Below are 19,687 nucleotides of genomic sequence, written 5' to 3'. Positions count from 1 at the left end.
TCTGTGGTGAATTGGTTTTTCACCACAAGTTTATTGTATTGTATAAACAAGGTTACTGTGACACTAGACTTTTATATATAAGATTAATGTACCTTATTAAATTTGTTAAGGTTTCATTTTCTTCGTTCTCGAATTTGGTGATTTATTGAGACTTGAGACTTACGCCAGCAAAGCCTCACTTTCCTCGGATCCGGAAATACTTGTAATTATATTTTTGCAGTAAAAAATTGCCAATAAATGGGGTTTAATAAAAACCTTTCCAACGGTGGAAAACCGACAATCTTTAGAATTGCTTTATAATAAAAAATGTTATGAAGGGAGATCGATTTTGGCAAACCCTCACTTTCCTCGGATCCGGAAATACTTGTAATTATTTTTTTGCAGTAACAAATTGCCAATAAATGGGGTTTAATAAAAACCTTTCCAACGGTGGAAAACCGACAATCTTTAGAATTGCTTTATAATAAAAAATGTTATGAAGGTAGATCGATTTTGGCCGTTTGTATCGATTATACCAACATACCTGCAAATGTTATTCCAATCTCTGGGGCCAGTATTCTTATAGCATTTTCGTTTCTGAAAAGAGTGTTACGCTTTTACGCTGCATAAAATGACGGTGTGGCAGTTTAACGCTGCCAAACCAGGTGATCGTGACAATTTATTTTCGACTTTATTTAGAAGTCGCGAAGAAAATTAAAACAGAAGCAATAATTGCAAATTTAAATTTTAAATTTTTGTTATTTATTGACAGCGCGCTTTTGAGAATCAATTCATATACGGGGTAGCCATTTATGTTCTTTTCATGCACTATTTAAGTTGCCACTTCTTAGCGGTATGGTAGGTTTGAACATTTATTTAGGTAACAATTTTTTTTATTTTTTTTCAGAAAATAAGCACTATAATAGAAAACGCTATAGTACTGTGAGAGTTTTACATAATTGACCGACATGGTTAGTCTTAATTGAAAATGTTCATATTGGTAACATATTTTTTTTAAGTTTGTTATCTAGAAAAACGAAGATTTTTGTTAAGAAATTACAGATTTGTAGTACCCTGTAGTACTCTTTTTATTAAACACTTTAAACTGTGAATAAATATGTGCGTAAATAGAGCTATAAAATACCTTGGCAGCCTGAGGTTTTACATGGTTAGGTGACGACAGGAACATTTGATATAAACAGCTTTGTGTTGCACTAACGACTTCTTGAACTGTTTTGTCAGCAACATTTTTTCCGAACCCATATTTTCCGTATGCAGTCTGAAAAATATTAAAAATCTTCTTCAAAAATTGACGTCATTGGAAAATTTTCAAGAAAAATAGTAGATAGCGAATTTAGAGATAGAGATAGGGAAGTGCTGACTCGTATCCATTTGACATTGTCCCATTAAAAAAAAATAAACAAAAGTGACAGTCGTGAATCGTCATTAAACTGTATTACCGACATTATAACAAACAGTTCTGCCACACATTCTATCTTAAAAACTATTTACATACTTCGTAGAACTTTTCTAATTGCGCACTACGTCGACCACCGTCAATGCCCCTGCTGCGTCTCGCAAACGTCACCAAAGTAAGGGTTTTCCAACAGCGAAACCCATCAAACTGGATGGCGATGTTACTCCGTCTGCCGCTTTCAACAAAATGAAACAACGGGAAGAAAGGTTGCAACAACATAATTACCATCTGACGCCCTTAGTTAAGAGTACTGCGCAGAGGCCATCTGAAGTAAAACAAAAGCTGACGAAACGCTTGGAAGATACACTGCCCGCACTAAGTCTTAAGGTTGAGGAGTCGTCGCCTTGCACTTCAATATTAATATAAAGACTGCGGAGACTCATATTGTTGTCTATGGATGCAAGTTGATAGCTTTGCAGTTTTGAAGTCCACGCAAGACATCTCATCTAAAGCCCTCTTATTTGGTGTAACATTCGTGATGGTGAAAATTTTAAGTGTTTTCAACGTCGTGTGTTTGTCGGTCGAATTCCAATCACCTCTAATTCGAGAAATTTTCCGTCCGAAGAAGTTGCTTAATAACCCCAAAGTGCTGTTGTGGTCAAATTTCGCTGGATATACATTGCAATCTGTTGAAGAAATCAAACACCCAGGGGTGTATTTTGACACAAAATATAATTTCACTACGCATGTTAACTATGTCATATGAATATGCATATGAAGTAAAAATATTGTGCGTTTCTCAGATCGAGGTTGGGGTATACGGCTATCATATGTAGACCCTACCAAATTGGCCTCTCTAATCGGCTTGTGTTTGTTCAGAAAGTTTTTTTACGATTTGCTCTTTGTTCTTTAAACTTTTCTGAACCAATGCCTTAGTAAGAATCCCGATGCCTTTTAATTGAATTTAACACTTGCAAATGGACGATCCATTCTATCTTGCTCATTTCTCACTGGCATAATTTCAGGTTCCGTAGATTGTGCATAACTTCTTGATAAAATTCAGTCTAATGTACCATGCAGAAACCTTCGACAGTTTGAACCCTTAAAAATTAGGTTTTCCAGAACTATTTATGGTGTAAATTCTCCTATCTCTAGGGCTTTCGCTTATTTGAATATATTTTTATTTTGACTACACTTTTCCTTATGCTACCTTAATTAACCATTTAAGATCTTATTTTTCTTAGCATTAAGTTAATGTAAAAATTTGCATAATATAGTCTGTAAGAATCTATAAATTCAAAGACTCAACTTAAGTAAAGGGCCGAGCTACAATGCACTTTTTTATATAGATGCGTTATCAGGAGTGAGTGTTTCTTGCGTTTTGCTTTGAGCACACCTTGTCCCGCTCGAGTATGATAGAGGGGTAGCAAAGGGCCCAAAGCCGAAGGTTGCCAGGACCTGCACTAAAAAAGAGATAAAAAACGAAAAGCTTTAATTAATCCTACCGTATTACCGCGCAGCAATACGAAACTCAACAGCATGAAACCTTTTGCACTTTCGTTGGATGACTCCAAACAACAACACCAGAGGATCCAGTGCCTCGACTGTGGAAAATGTTGCCCTAGTCGGTCCACAAATCTTCTGGGAGCAAAGCTAATACCCTGCGAAGCCCGTGAAGCCCGTTGTAGTGCTAGTACATTTGTTTAATATTCTTTGGTAGTTGTTATTTTTTATTTTATTAAAATTTTCGTGACGCATTGTATTTATTTTTCTCTTGTCGTATGTAATTACTTTATTCACTTATATCATTTTTTACTCTTGTTGACATTATTATTTATTTGATAATTTTGCACTTATTTAATTTTTTTTTATTCATTAAACTTTTTTTTTTCTTTTTACTTACTTGACTACATAAACTGTGATATTTTATTTATTTTTTATTAGTTTTACCTGCGATATTTTACTTTTTTATATTTTTGTTTGTGGTATTGTGTTTAAGCGCTATTGCATACTGGGAGGATCTGTAATGTATGTGATATAGGTTTAAATATGAATCAATTAGTAGCATTTGCATAGTGAAGTAGTCTGTAGGTAAACAATAGGAAAATTTAGAAGCGTTAAGAAAAAAAAAAAAATAATGTGTTGCAGGCTGCGTTGATAACTTTAGTACGCACTCGCTCCATAGTGCAGGCACCATCGGTGATTGCGAGCCTGTAACGACAGCCTTTCACCATACTGGCTTGAACGAATGGCAGCATGTATCTGTGCCCATGTGTAGTGTCCAGGTTCGTGTTTCAACCGCAATGCTGCAACGAGCGCAGCATCAGCACAATGTTGCAGAAGGCGAAGCAACATTGCCGCCAAGGTACGAACCAAATATATCGATGTTGGTGTTGGTTTTTTTGATCGCATGAGTGTATATGTATGAATGCAGTGTGCGTAAATATATGAAAATACGGGAAAGCCAAAAGTAGGGTATATGTACATATAAAATTTTCCGTTTTGGGTAACGCTCTCTGCCACGGCGGCAGACATAAAATAGGGTAAGACTTGGCAACGGATCAAAATTATGGTTTACACGGTGCCCAGTGTAATGCATACAAGTGTCAAATTGTGAAAATTAGGAAAAAGTTTGAAGTGCGCGGATAAATTCGCAGTGTTAACTTAAAAGTTCTCCAGTGCTCGCGTAAAGTTGCGCCGCGCGAGCCTACCATCAAAAAGAAGCGGAAAAAAGCCAGGAACATCGGATCGAGCGACAAGCATCTGACTACCGGATTCAAACACCAGATAAGGTAAAACACTTTTATTTATATCTAGGCATGCCCACTGGGAAGTTGGCTTCCACATAGCCAATTATCCAAGCAAGCCAAAAGCAAAGGCATGACATACACACCTCCATATGTATGTAGGTGAGTATATAGTCATGCAAACACAAAATCACATACAGCCACCTATCTGTCCCTATAATAGCATAGTTCATTGCTTTAACTGAATATTTCGGAGTGATTAAAGATTAAAATTTTTTACTGGAAAAGGATCCAATGGGCACTGCTTTTTGGTGATACAAAGCCGAATTAGCGGATCCACCCCTGAGCCATCACAGCAACGGATACCTTTGTTAAAATGGGCAACAACAGCAACACACACACAAAGAAAAAATTGTTATTAGGAGACTATTCAATCCTCCGACCACGAGACAATATCAACACTAACAAGAAATTGTGGCAACAAAAGATACATACTTTTTTTTTGGCAACAACGAAATTGGTGGCGGTAAGCCACAGCAATAATAACCACAACCTTACGCACACAACTCTACTCCAAGTGGAGAACAAAATTCCACCAAAAATGTCAACGAATTACTTTTACTTTTAAACAAAAAATGCCAAAACACGTGCACGCATATCGAATTTCACACAAAAATTGTACAAAACCACGACGAAAATCCAACGAATACCGAGCGTAACATGTACAAATCGAGGATTCCACTTTTTATACCTATTTTGCAATAAAAAAAAAATACGATCAGAAATCAGAATTTTGGATTTTAATTTCAGAACTTGTAATGTAAAGAAAAAGTTGATTCTAATTTCTGGACATTCTAATTACTGAAGATTCTAATTTGTGACCGACTACTGTATTAGGCAAATGGACATAAGAACAACGGGACAGACACCAATATCAGGTTTGGGGGCACTGTAAGGCAAATGAAGTCAACACAGTGCCACGGTTCATGGCAGGTTGCGCTGAAGAGGGTGGGAAAACTACAGCTGACAGGACAGGTGTTCGCTTTTTCCCCTTATGTTTTCCCCTTCTAACACTACCCTTCCGGGTATTGTATCTTTTACAGCTATCCATAAACTCACATGCAGGTATGAATCCTCTTTTTGTTTATGTGGCTGCGGGAGAGGACGGTGGTGTAATACCCCGCTTAGACGACGAGCTAGCCTGGGCCCACAAGGATACCTGCTTGCCGCCGCACCTCACCACTCAACAAACCAGCCATGTAACAAACCCCACCACGTTACTGCAAGGCTTGGAATCTCCATCCCTTATTCTCCGTTCAAGTTACAGTCCCATCTCAAAATCCCCAGTCCAAGTCTAAGACGCAGTCCCAGTCAAAGTCCTAGTACCTCTCCTGGTTCCAGTCGGTCCTTGGTCCTATTCCCGGAAAAAAGTGTCGTAAACACTAATCTAGGCAAACGGCTACCTATATAACAAATTTCAGGCATATCGAGTCGTAAATAGAATTTGTTCGAATAGATCAGTTCCTGGACCACTTTCCGCGAAGCAACTTCACAAAAACGCTCTTGGTTTGCCATGAAGCGACCCTGCAAACTCCGTGGTTGCAATGAAAAGGCCACGCTTCGGGTACCGCCCTCTTACATCTATCGACGGCTGTCCAAATGTATGCGTGAGTTATGCTTATATGATTCTCTAATAGGATATTACACGCCCTCTCTAAGCCAAGTAGCTTTTTTTTGTTTTTCTCTTATGTGGCGGGCCTCACGCCCAGTACATTATACCTTTGTATAGTGATCCGATTTATCTATAAGTCAACCGCCCATGGTGATATTTTCCAGGTGAATGACGATCTGAAGCTTTTCTACTTATGTGGAGGGGGTGGTATGACCTATAAAGATCCACTTGCTCATATCAAATCAATCCCGAGATGGTCGTGCTAGTAACTTAATGGTAATGGTTATTCCCCAAAACCTTCGGGGAATGTCTTTATCATCAAAACAACAAAACTTTCGCTATATAATGAAGACGTAGTGCAAGTTATAACAACGCTTATCCTCTAATTTGCGTTGTACTCCTATTTAATTTTTCCTCAAATAGGCAGTACGACACCTTCAATTTTTTTTTTATGTCGACTCCGAACAGCAGCTGCAAGGCAGTTGAGTTTTTACTGAGAAGCTTTCCTTTGCAGAAATACACTCGGAGTATTTGCTAATTCACTGCCGAGGGGCGACCCAGTTTAGCACAACTTTTTCTAATTGAAAAACCTTGTTTCCAAACTTCTTCCAGGATCTCCGGCGTGGTAGGCGGAGTAAGCTACCACCAGACCACGGCATTGTAGCAGTTCGCTTGATATCTTTACTGTCAGCAAAAGCTAGATGTGTGGATCAGGGACCGATGCTCCCTTTAGCTTCGGACTCCCTGCCTACAGTGAGTTTTTATAAATATTATGAATTCAAAAAAAAAAAAAAAAGAAATAATTGAAGTGGATTTCGTTGTTTGAAGCAGGGTGGTTCCTGTGATTAAAGGGGTAGTATCACGGGCGCTAGGTTTTTTATGTTATACGATTTTCCTCTGGCGACTTGGGTTCTTCGAGATTTTAGTGGACTGTATTGGACGGTTCGACTTTTCCTAGCGATTATGAAGTGGGATACCAATGAGGTAGTAATGACGAGGAATTCCGTCGCTAGCAAAAGCGGAATATGTTTATTACTGTGTTATTGTTATGGAAGTTTGATCTTCACTGCCGGAAGGGAGCATGACGAGTTTCACTAGAGGTCTTGTCACTTGGCCCTTAGAGGTCTTGATATCAACCACTCGTACTCTGTCGTCGGATCCGGGGTTTACCTTAGGAACCCTTCCTAGACGCCATTCGTTAAGTGGGAGGTTGTCTTCTTTTGCAACAACCAAATCTCCGAAATTCATATTAGTCTTTGTATTGTAACGAATTTACTTGCAAATCCTCTTATTTGCCCTTCTGCTAAGTTCAAATCACTAAACTGTTGAATAAATAACTCAAATATTGAATTATGGAAAAATGGCCTGTATTAAAGTACTTCACAATAACACTTATACTTTGCAACTAGCTTGCTTAACAACCAAACTGATTGATAGCTAAAATGAAACTCACTCTTCGCCTCTACTGTCGCGCCTTTTATACGTTTTGATTTCTCATTGCATACTTCCAGGCTTTTCCATTCCAGAACTTACTAGTTAGTTTCAGCTACAAAATCGCCAGCCACAACTACGTTTACAACTACGTTTACAACTTCACATTTGAGTAATACTTGCACAAATTATTGCCCTCTTTTGTGAGCAATTCAGATAAGATATATACATGTGTTTGTGCATTGCTTCTCCGCTGCTCGTATACGTACATATGTGTAGACGCAATTATTGATTCGTTTATGTAGATACATAATGATTGATCTATGGATGTGCATGATATCACTGTTTAGCATCTGCTTAGAGATGGCAGCACCCCTTAGTTTTGCTAATATTCGTAACACTGCCCTCCACCTAAGTTTGATCGTCCAAATGGACCATTTTCATTTTGGCTCATGGTTTACCGATGGTTTGTATGCGGTAAACTACATCGTTGATCCGTTTTATAACTTTGTATGGGCCTTCCCAATTACACTGCAATTTCGAGGACAAACCTTTTTTACGTTGTGGGTTGTATAACAGCACCAAATCTCCTTCCTGAAAACCTTCCGAATTAATTGCTTTATCGTATCTGGCTTTCATCTTGTCACTCATAATCTTTGTTCGTAGCCTTATCAGATCATGTATTTTCCTTAGCTCTTCTTCCAAATCACTAGAGGATTTCTTGACATTTCTCTCCGCATTGGCATCTATCCCAAACTTCAAATCAGCTGGCAGTCTAAGATCATTGCCAAAAATTACTTTTGCAGGGGTTTGGCCCGTTGTCTCATGCACTGCTGATCGGTAAGCCATCAAGAATAATGGTATGCGGGTATACCACTCTTTATGGTACTTGTCTACAACTTTCCTTAAGTGCTCCTCCAATGTTCTATTGAATCGTTCTACCATCCCATCGGATTGAGGATGCAATGCAGTTGTCCGTGTTTTTTCGAATCCCCAATGATTTACACATTTCCTGGAACACAGCTGATTCGAAATTCCTGCCTTGGTCAGAATTTAACTCCACCATACCTTGCAACCCAATTGTTTATAAACACTTCTGCTACTGTTTCCGCTTCTTGATTTGGGATTGGGTATACCTCTGGCCATTTACTGAAATAATCCATAACTACCAGTACATATTTGTTTCCGCCGTTGCTAGTAGGAAATGGACCGGCGACATCCATATATTTTGCTTCATCTGGCCATGACTACGGGTCCTGGGCCCTTTCGCTTTGCTGAAAACCTCGCAGTTCGCAATCAACTCAGTGACCGACTGACGGCAACCAACCCAATAGAATCTCTGTTTAATCTTTTCGAGCGTCTTCGTGATTCCAAGATGACCTCCGCTTGGACCATTATGCAGCTCACTGAGCACGTCAGGAATCCTCTTTCTGGGAACAACTATCAGTTTTTTTTTCTTTGACCATATTCACTCTCCCATACTCGGTGCAAGCAACCGGATATCAATTCTAAACTGTTCCACTGTGCCCAATATGACTTCGCAATGGGATCCTCTGCTGACATCTCCCCTCTGCTTGGTCTTTCGTGTCGTTCGAGCCCTTGCATAACATGTGACAGATCTGTATCTTCTAGCTGACACTTTCTTAGTTGTTCCCTGTCCCATTCATCCTACACGTTATAGTCATTAGCCAGACATCTATAATGTCTTCTTTAGCCTCGGCCTTTGAACAGTGCTTGCATTCCAAACTACATGGTCTTCGTGACATTGCATCGGCATTTCCATGGTTACTACCTTTTCGATGCTCAATGGAAAAGTCATAGCTTTGTAGTCGCTCGATCCACCGTGCCACCGTTCCAACGGAACTGCAGAAGCCATTTTAACGCAGCGTGATCTGTCCTGACACGGAATCGCTGGCCGTAGAGGTATTTGTGAAAATGTTTAATACACTCTACCAATGCCAACAGCTCTCTCCGCGTAACGCAGTAGTTCCTCTCTGGTTTTCCAATCGAACGGCTGTAATATGCAACTACCTTCTCCTGTCCATCGACCAGTTGTGATAAAATGCCTCCTATAATCCACTTGCATCTGTATCTAGAATAAATGTTGCTCTTGGAATCGGATATGCTAACATCGGGGCAGTGCACAGACGCTCCTTCAATGTTTGGAAAGCCACTTCTTGCTCCTTCTTCCATTCAAAAGCTTTATTTTTTATTGTAAGCTCATAGAGGCTATGGGCTACTCTGGAAAAGTTTGGTACAAATCGACGGTAATATGTGCACAGCCCAAGGAAACTTCTCAATTCATGTAGGTTCTGTGGTCTTGGCCAATCCTTTACAGCCTCTATCTTTTCGTTCGCAGTGCAGATGCCCTCTGTCGTTACCTTGTGACCCAAATAATTTACTTCCTTTTTAAACAGCGCAAACTTTTTGGGACTTAACTTCAGACCAGCGCCAGCTATTCTCTGGAAAACTTCCTTCAAGTTCTTAAGATGTTCATCAAAATTCTTGCCCAATACGATGATGTCCTCCAGGTACACCAAGCATGTTTTCCAATGTAGTCCTTTCAGTACCTGGTCCATGAGTCTCTCAAAAGTAGCTGGTGCATTACAAAGTCCAAAAGGCATCACTGTAAATTGCCAAAGACCATCACCGACACTGAAGGCTGTTTTCTCTTTATCTTCCTCCTTCACCTCAACTTGCCAGTAGCCTCTTTTCAAGTCCAGTGTGGAAAACCATTTCGTACCAGATAGCGAGTCCAGAGTGTCGTCAATTCTTGGCAATGGGTAGCTATCCTTTTTCGTAACGTCATTTAACTTCCGGTAGTCCACGCAAAACCTCATTTTTCCATCCTTCTTCTTTACAAGTACTACCGCTGATGGTTCGATGACGCAGCTGTCGCTCATTTCTTGTATGATTTGACTCACAACTTCCCGCTTGGCCAGTGGAACACTACGTGGAGCTTGGAGTATCGGTCTCGCATCTCCAGTGTCAATTTGATGTTTCACAACATTGGTGCGGCTTGGTTTGGAACCTTCCTGGTCAAATATGTTCGCGCACTTTAGGAGCAGTTGTTTTGCCTTACTCTGATAGGCTTCCTCTAGCCCCCTGCGCCCATGCCGTGATGCCATTTGAAAGATCAATATTACTACATGAAACGTGTTCCTGGAGCTGTTAACAGTTAGTAACTACTTCGGCTTCTTAGCATCTTCCCAAAATAGTTCCTTTGGTCAAATTGAATGGTGACTTGAACTCATTGAGTACTCTTACCGGAATACGTCCATCTTGTTTTGTCATAGCCAGAGTTTTTCCTACAAGTATGTTCAGTGCTGATTTATTTGCTGCTTCGACAACCCACAATCTGTTTGTCCCACAATCTCCCTCAACCTTTGCCCAGATGACCGCTTCTGATTTTGGTGGTATTTGCTGACTCTCTTCCACCAGCACTCGTTTACTGCTGTAGCCTCTCTCGTAGCCGAAATTAAGTGGCACATCCATGTTCTTATATCTCATCGTCTTGCTTTGCATGTCGATCTTGATGACTTGGTCGATTAAGAAGTCCACTCCAATTATGATTTCATCAACAATCTCTTCCACTATAAAATTGTGTACTACCGTGGCGTTCCCAATTGCGACTTCACATGACACTTCTCCTAGAACCGTGGTGTCCTCTCCAGTAGCTGTACGCAATCTTGCTCCATGCAATGGTCTTATTATCTTGTTGACTAAATCCGCTCGAATGATGGAATGAGATGCCCCCGTATCTACAGTCAGTAAACGTTCCTTCCCATCCACATGTCCTCCGACAGTAAGATTGTTTGACCTTCTTCCAATTTGTGAGATAGAGATTATGGGGACATTCAATTGAGGGAGCCAGCTGTCGCCCCTTGCGGCTGACTCGCTTTAGTTTAACGATTGAGTGGACTTAGAGATTTGCTCATCTCCTTCAGCTCTGCGTTTACGGCCACCCACATTGTTGGAGGTATTGGGACCGGTGCTGCAATATGACCTGGGTTGCCGCACTTGAAACATTTAATAACTCCGGCATTCTTCTGTTGTGATCCCTTCAGTGTTTCAAAAATTGTGTCTACCCAATCTGGTCTTTCCACTTCCACACGATGAGCTTTGTATGCTGGTTTACTCAATAGTGAGCTAGTTTCCTGAGTCAATGCATATGATACCGCTTCTGCAAATGTTGGCTTTGGGTTTGCGTATGTGGCTCGCTTCGTTTCAACGTCCCGTATGCCATTTATAAAGCTCTGAATTTTTATCCTTTCGGTGTATTCCACGGGTGCGTCGGCATTCTACAAATGTGCAAGCCTTTCGACATCTGACGCAAACTCCTGCAAAGTCTCATTAGCTTTTTGGTAGCGGTTTTGCAACTCTATTTGGTGTATCTGCTTCCTGTGTTCGCTTCCGTATCGCCTCTCTAGAGCGCTCATCAATGTTTCGTAGTTGTTCCGCTCTCCCTCGCGAATAGTCTGTGGGATTTCAGCAGCAGATCCTTTCAATGCCACGAATAGTGCAGCAACTTTATCTTCAGCACTTCAGTTGTTCACTGCTGCGGTCTTCTCAAACTGAATATTAAACACCTGGAAAGGAACAGAACCGTCAAAGGATGGTGTTTTTACCTTTGGATTGCTTGCTGAAACAGCTGGCCGATTTAGTTGTAACTGCTCCATACGACCTTTTAAATTATCTATTTCTGCCTGAAATTGAGCCATTTTTGCATCCTGCGCTTCCAGTTTTGATGATGCCTGTTCCAAAATTTCTGCCGACATTTGAGATATACGTGCCTCTTGCGCTTCCAATTGAGATGTCATATATGTCTTTTGGTCTTCCAGTTGAGATGACACTTGCGACGTCATTTCTGAAATACGTGCCTCCTGTGATTCCAGTTGGGATGCGATATATGTCTTTTGTTGTTCGAGCTGTGTTTCCATCTTGGATGTAATCTGCGTCGACATTTCTGACATACGCGTTTTTTGTGCTTCAATCTTCGATGTTATTCGTGTCTCTTGGGATTCCATCTGTGATGACATTGTCGCTGTTTGAGCAGATATTGCAGCCAAAATCATGTTCAAGTCTGTGCTCGTAACTGTCTGCGATGCTTCGTTTTTCTCTTCAATTTTTGTTGTTGTCTTGTCCCCATCAGGATAAAAGACATACTCGTCCACATCAATTCCTTCTGCTTCCATTGCCTCTCGTAGCCGTGCCTGAAGTTCGAGTTTAACGCCGCTTGTATTCAATCCACGGCTCTCCAACTCCTTCTTCAGTTGCTGGATCTTCAATTGGCCTTTATTAAAGTACTTCACAATAACACTTATACTTTGCAACTAGCTTGCTTAACAACCAAACTGATTGACAGCTCAAATGAAACTCACTCTTCGCCTCTACTATGGCGCCTTTTATACTTTTTGATTTCTCATTGCATACTTCCGGGATTTTCCATTTCAGAACTTACTAGTTAGTTTCAGCTACAAAATCGACAGCCACAACTACGTTTATAACTTCACATTTGAGTAATACTTGCACAAATTATTGCCCTCTCTTGTGAGCAATTCAGATAAGATATATGCATGTTTGTGCATTGCTTACATATGTGTAGACGCAATTATTGATTCGTTTATGTAGATACATAATGATTGATCTATTAGTTTTGCTAATATTCGTAAGTATGTTTCCATTTATGGAGCTCAACTAAATATTCAGATGTCCACGTCTTACAGAAGGAGTGGTGTAGGGTTTTCAAGCGTTGCTAACGATTTATAATTGAGGGCGGGTTCTCACTAGCGTCGGGTTCTGGAGGAGCAAGTAGGTGTCCTCCAATTAGGAAATGTCCTGGCGTTAGTGGTTCCAGATCTGCTGGATTGTTCGATGAGGGAGTTAGCGGACGTGATTTCAGACAAGCCTCGATTCGGCACAATAATGTAGCGAACTCCTCGAATATATATTTATTATTAGAACCTATTTTGGTAATGTGGCTTTAAAAACTTTTCACTCCCGCTTCATGAGAGGAGCTGCGGCGGGAATGAAATGCCACGCTATTTCCTGATGGGAGTAGAAGTCGAGGCTCTTGGTCCGGGCGTCAGCTAAGTATGCCTTAAACTTTGCCCTTAGTGACCGAGCCGCTCCTACAAAATTAGTTCCGTTGTCGGCATAAACGTTTTTCGTTCGCATAACCGCACCGTGCAATAAATCTGGTAAAAGCTGCTAGGAAAGACTGAATGCTTAGATCCGTAGTAGCCTCCAGATGGATAGCCTTTGTCGAGAAACATACGAAGAGGCAGACGTATTCTTTTGATACCCGGGGATGTACCCTTTATAATTTTTGATTTCAAAGGGTCCTGCGAAATCGATGCCGGTATTGGTAAAAGCGCGAGAAAAGGAGGTTCGGTCCTACGGAAGAATCCCCATGAGCTGCGTTTGTGCACGTTTTTTGTAGATCGTGCATGGTTTACAGTTGTGGATCACCGATTGGATCATGTTTTTTACGCAAGGGATTTGGTACTGCGTTCGAATCAGGCGCAGTAGGAGCTTATTCTCAACAAACAGAGACACTTGGTGGATTAATTGAGCGATTAGCCGCCCATTCTAATCATGTTCTCGTTATCGATAAATGGGTCAATAGGCAATAATTCGCTCTTAGAACCTATCGGCCTTTCTGCTTTCATCGCGGAGTACTCTGCAGCATAATGGATCTTTTGGGTTTTTATTATAAGCCCACACATTGTGGCTTTTATTTCTTCCGAAGAAATAATTGGGAAACTCTCGCAAAAGGAGGCCTTTGTTGCAGAGCGCGTTCTGAGGCAGAAACGCCTAATATACGATAGGACCCTTAAGGCCCGGGGGAGGTCGGAGAACCTTTCTAAAATATCTTCCGCAACAGGACTGATTTGGTATACTGAGTGGGACATTCGGTCACATCTTGTTGTAGCCAAGAAGGGCCTTCCCACCACAGGGAATTATTGAACAGTTCCTCGGCTGGTAAACCCCTGCTATCGAGGTTTGAGGGGTTCGAAGCTGAGTCGACATGACTCCAGTCATTGGTTCCGACTAGGTCAATTATTTTTGTGATACGGTGAGCCACGAAAGTTGACCCAGAGCAAGGAGGCTTTCGTATCCAAGCCAGAACAGTGAAATCCGTCCACAAGAAGGTTTGGTGTTGGCCTAGGTTCAGATTACACTGGTTTACAGCCAAAATGCACCAGAGACGCCATTATGAAATTCCTATGTAAAATCACCCCCTGATTCCGAAAATCAAGGTTATTTTTAATTCTATGGTAACGTTTTTGAGATATTTACGAGTTTAACCTGTTACAGTATCCAGATCGAAGTTGAGCTAGAGTGACTCACGTTTCCCTAGGCAGTGTGCGTTCCTCTTCTGCAAGTTTAGGGTATTGTTTTTTGAGTACAGGATTCACCGGGCAATTCCTGACATAGAGGTCCGACGCCTTTTTGTGGAGTTCACTGAGGACCTGCTTGTGTTTTCTGGCTTCACACCGCTGTGTTCTAAGGTGCCGTATTTCCTCATAATGCTTACGGAGATGACTCCTTAAGCCCCTAGGCGGTGTTGCTCATCAATGAGGTGTCTGTTGGGATGCCCAGATTTCTCGGTATTCAACAGGAACTGTTTGGTTAGCATTTCATTTCTCTCCCTGATGGGGAGTATTCTCGCCTCATTATGTAGATGGTGTTCTGGGTGGATAAGAAGACAATCCGTGGCGGTTTTGAGGGCATAACTTTGGCAGGCCTGCAGCTTCTTTCAGTGAGTAGTCTAGGCTTGGCGACCATATCGGGGACGCGTAGCATGCAATCGGCTGGCCTGTTGCTTTGTAAGTGGTAATGAACGTTTCTTTATCTTTTCCCCAAGTACTGCCAGCAAGAGATTTGAGGATTTTATTACGGCTCTGGATTTTCGGTACAATTGCGCTGCACGCTCACCAAAATGTAGATCCTGATCGAACGTCACACCCAAGATTTTGGGGTGTAAGAAAGTCGGTAGCGTAGTGCCATTGACGTGGATGTTCAAAATGGTCGATATTTGGGACGTCTATATTGTACATAAGGTCGCCGATGATTTAGTCGGTGATAAAACTGGAGAGACCAGGGAAGTAGCCGTTTATTTTGTTACACAGCTCATCGATCTGTGGGCGGCCTGTGGCCATTATTGTGCAGTCACCGGCGTAGGAAACGATAGTAACTCCTTCTGGTGGTGAAGGTAGATTTGATATATATAAGTTACACAAAAGTGTTTAATTCTTCTTGGTTTTGATATTTCGTTTCTAAACTGCACCGATGCCTGCCGGCCACCCAGATAATTTGCGGTCCACATTTTAAGACATGGGGGTAGACCCTTCCAGTTCTTGCAGTAACGTGCCATGGTTGACCGTATCAAAAGCTTTTGATAGGTCTAGCGCAACGAGTACTGTTCTATGGTGGGGGTTTTGATTTAAACCGCAATTTATCTGGGTGCTAATGGCATTTAGCGCGGTGGATGTGCTATGAAGTTTTCTAAAGCCATGCTGATGACAGGCTAGCTGCAAATTTGCTTTGAAGTAAGGGGAGCAAAATGGCTTCAAGCGTCTTGGCTACTGGCGATAGGAGATATCGGGCGATATGACTCTCCTATGTTAGCTGGTTTCTCAGGCTTTAGTAGCGGGACCACCTTGGCCATTTCCCATTTTTCGGGGATGAAAAAGGTGGACAGACAGGTTGAACACATTGCTAAATATCTGAAACCCTCTGGCTATGCCGTCTGGTCCCACTGCTTTAGATGGTTTAGCTTGACCGATGGCATCCTCAACCTCTTTGGCGGTGATGGTAATTGGGGACGCGCTGAATTTATATTTATGTGCGTGTCTGTTGGCTCTCCGTCTAACTTTGTCAACCGTAGAATGCATTATACATTGTACAGAAAAGACAAGTGATTTTAGATTACCGCTCTAGTTAAGCGTAAATATCAACCTAGGGCAAATTCAAATAGATAAGTTAAAATGATAATTTACAGTAAATTCATAGTGCTGCGTTAATATTGCTGACGATAATAATTACCTTTGTAGGGCTTGGCTACGGTATCCTCTCTCTTCGGTGTCGCAAAAGATTAGAGAGTGCGAACTGTAAGTTCGCTTTAGACCGCTACCGAAAGATGGCTTTCGTCACCATTCGAAGGAGTACGCCCTGTTACCGGTTAACAGCAAAATTTATAGCAGATACACAGGGTTGCAAAGATACGAGGGGGGGGGGGGGGGGGGGGGCAATATATTTAGGCCTGACCTAAACATCCCATTGCGACGAGCAATCGAAATAAGTCGAATATGTATTCCCCAGCCAAGTCTTACGAAAAAAAAGAAGAAAAACATCAATTTAGGTTTATTAATGTTTAGGGTTCTTAAAACTACGTAGGTTCCGGGGCATCGGGACACTTCTGAACGCCTTCTGTGAATGAGAAGAAATGGTTAGTGAAAAGGACGTGGTTGGCTTAAATTCAGTACACCTTAAAATAGACTAAAAACATATGTGTAAGTGGGTGGGCTCCAGACACAACTAGGCCGAAAATCGTGACATGTGTGAGTACCCCCCGACAGTGGACAGGGGTGTGCCGCTGACCATAATATTGGTGTAGACATCGGCACCCAAAGTGAGCAGCACGGGTTTCGATCGGTAGAACGTCGGATCGGCCAGCTTCATAAACTGGAATGGCGCCGCTACCGAAGGATCCATATTCGCGGTTGGATTCAACCTTGCATAGTTCGCTACTACAGTGGCTTGCGTCGTAACTTTCCCAGCTACAACATACTTCCCTCTCAGGACTACGGTGCACCTCGAATGCCGCCTTGCATTGGTGTGCTCTAGGCGGAGATCTTTGGCGTAAGGGCGCGGAACCAATCGGCCGCCTGCCTCAATTCATACTATTTCCTTCGGCGATAAGTGCTCGCGTTATCGTTGGCGCCACTAGGGTATACCGGAGTCGGCACAGGTCTCTCGTTGCGTAGTGGTGGTCGGAATAGCTGCGTCTCTAAGCCGAATTCATTAAAAGAATGTTCTAGTGGTGGAAGGTGTCCATCATAAGTAGATCCGGAATACTGTTTGGATTGATTTCTGCGATTTGTGTGAGTTACACATCTGGCATGGTTGGTTATTTCAACACAACACTGATGTGGATAGCCTAGATTAGCCAGTGTGGTAATTGTGGAACTGTCAGCTGCTAGCTCTCCCATATATTTGCATGAGACAGCTGTGCGGTGCTGCCAATTGTAAACCTTAGCAAATAGTGCAACTATCAGCTGATCGCTCAAAATTAGCACACACACACAAATATCACGAATGGCCATATTACGAAAATCTTTAAGGAAATTCAAGTTACATTTTAAAACCGTCATAAACTGTGATAATTTTGGAAAATATAGCTTTAAGGATTCCTTATTTGCAGTATTTAAAAGAAGAAGTTTCCTTATATTCAGGTATTTAGTTATTTTTTCTACATTTATCTGCAATATTGATACAAAGATAGAATGCAACGCGGCAGTTGTCGTCACAGATCAACGTTAGTTGTACAGTCGACCTCTGTTCATCTATTAGCCCTTTTTTGTTTTTTCCCTGTTCACTGATGGGGCAAGATTGTCCGTATGGAAGCACTGTAGCGTACCTTTGATGTTGTTATAAACCGATTTGGCGCACAAACTATATGCATTTGCAACCGACGAGTTATTTTGGTTGTAAACCAGATTTTGACCACAAAACTACACGAGTTTGCACCAATAACGATGCCGATAATAATTAATAATGAAAACTTTTGATCAACAGGCGGTTTTACGAAGTAAAATTATGACAAAATCGCGAATTTATAAGTTTGTTTTTTTCGAAAAGCACAAGATGCTGATTTGGTGTTTTTTTTATGCAATGACAATTCCTTTTAGAGTGATACAAAGGTGGTGGTTTTCTGACAGATGGCGATCATTCCGGATCGTATCCTGTACTTGCGGCGAATTTAATTTGGTGGATTTGCGCGGTGGAGGCTGCCAGTGGGAAATTTAAAGTTGAATACAATTCATTGGTTTTGGGGATAATTCAATATAATACAATTCAATACAATTGAATATGATACAAGATACGGGTTATAAATAAATGCATAGATATACGTATATAAGGGGGAGATGGGACGGATGACAGCCTACACCGCGTAAACATCCTGGTCCGCCTAGGCGTACTAAGCGCCTAAAGTGTGTTGCAGTAAGTAAGTAGGATGTGCGCAAGCCGGTTGCGGTACATCGTATCGTGCGATCTCCAACGCTGGGTCGCGGGGTGGAATGCGCGGTTGGCGCGCGACCATTAGCCGTAGTAGTATGCTGTGGACGTCGGCGACGGGGATGTGTAGCGACGCGGCGGCGTGGTTGTGGAAGGGATTACTCTACGGGTGGTGCTTGGCAGCCCCCGGTGTCGCGGTGTAGCAGAGTGTGGTGGAAGCCCCCGCAGTCCCGGCATCGTTCGTTTGAGTTGCAGTCGTGGGTGCGATGCGATAATGCTAAGCAATTTACACAGAATTTGTGTGCCTTGACGATGGTCATACGTTGGTGAGCTGGCATTACCTTGAAAAGAGGGCACACCGACAGAGCGTGATGTTGCAGGCATAGCCGGCACTTGCAGTAAACGCCCACCGCGGGGTTGATGCGTCGTGACGGGGCTGCGGGCACTATGACTCGCGATTCCAGTGAACGGCGTGGTGCGGGCACAGGAGGGCGCTGATGATCCATCTGAGGAAGATATGATAAAATTACGTTTTAGTCACTCGTGAGGTTGGGAGTGAGTGTTGGTAGGGGTTAAGATTGTTTCTGTTGATTTTACGATAGCACAGGGAGTTGGACTGTATTATGTTCTGGGGATGCTACTGAGCCTTGAGGGCCTGAGTCAGGCTCAGAGGGCGGTAGAAAGCACAATTTTGTGATGGGCCTGGTGAGTACACTATTCTGGTTCCGAGATGGGTGTCTTCCACGCGTCCTAGGCGCTATTCGGTAGGGGGTAGGTTGTCTTCCTTGACGACTACGAGGTCGCCCTTTCGAGGAGGAGGTTGGGTTTTTTGCCATCGATAACGCTTGTGTAACTCCATGAGATAGTCATTCTTTCAGCGCTTGCTGAATTGGTGTAAAACTTTCAACCGTTCCCAACGGTTATTCATAGAGAGGTGTTCATAGTTCGGTTCGGGGATGGAGAGCAGGGGCGCGCCTTGTAGGAAATGACCCGGTGTGAGGGCGGTGAGATCGCTTGGGTCTTGAGAAAGTTGGGAGATGGGGCGAGAGTTTAAGACAGCTTCTATTCGTATTAATAAGGTAGAAAATTCTTCAAAAGTGAAGCGCTGTGTTCCGGCGACCTTTCTAAAGTGGGTTTTAAAGCTTTTGACAGCGGATTCCCATAATCCGCCCATGTGAGGGTCCCCGGGAGGTATAA

The 19,687-nt window shown here is 42.2% G+C and overlaps 1 protein-coding gene across 1 annotated transcript in view; it reads right to left on the bottom strand.

Moving 5' to 3' along the window:
• Positions 1–19,687, bottom strand: part of LOC137239628 (uncharacterized) — a 548,208-nt gene that overhangs the window by 214,137 nt on the left and 314,384 nt on the right. Inside the window, exon 7 of the mRNA XM_067765157.1 lies at positions 1,124–1,258. Coding sequence (XP_067621258.1) covers positions 1,124–1,258 — 135 coding nt within the window. The remainder of the gene's footprint in view (positions 1–1,123; positions 1,259–19,687) is intronic.

Source organism: Eurosta solidaginis, chromosome 1 (assembly GCF_040869045.1).
Source record: "Eurosta solidaginis isolate ZX-2024a chromosome 1, ASM4086904v1, whole genome shotgun sequence".
Classification (NCBI taxonomy): Eukaryota; Metazoa; Arthropoda; class Insecta; order Diptera; family Tephritidae; genus Eurosta; species Eurosta solidaginis.
The sequence above is the reverse complement of the archived record's forward strand: the minus strand, read 5'-3'. Positions and strand labels throughout refer to the sequence as shown.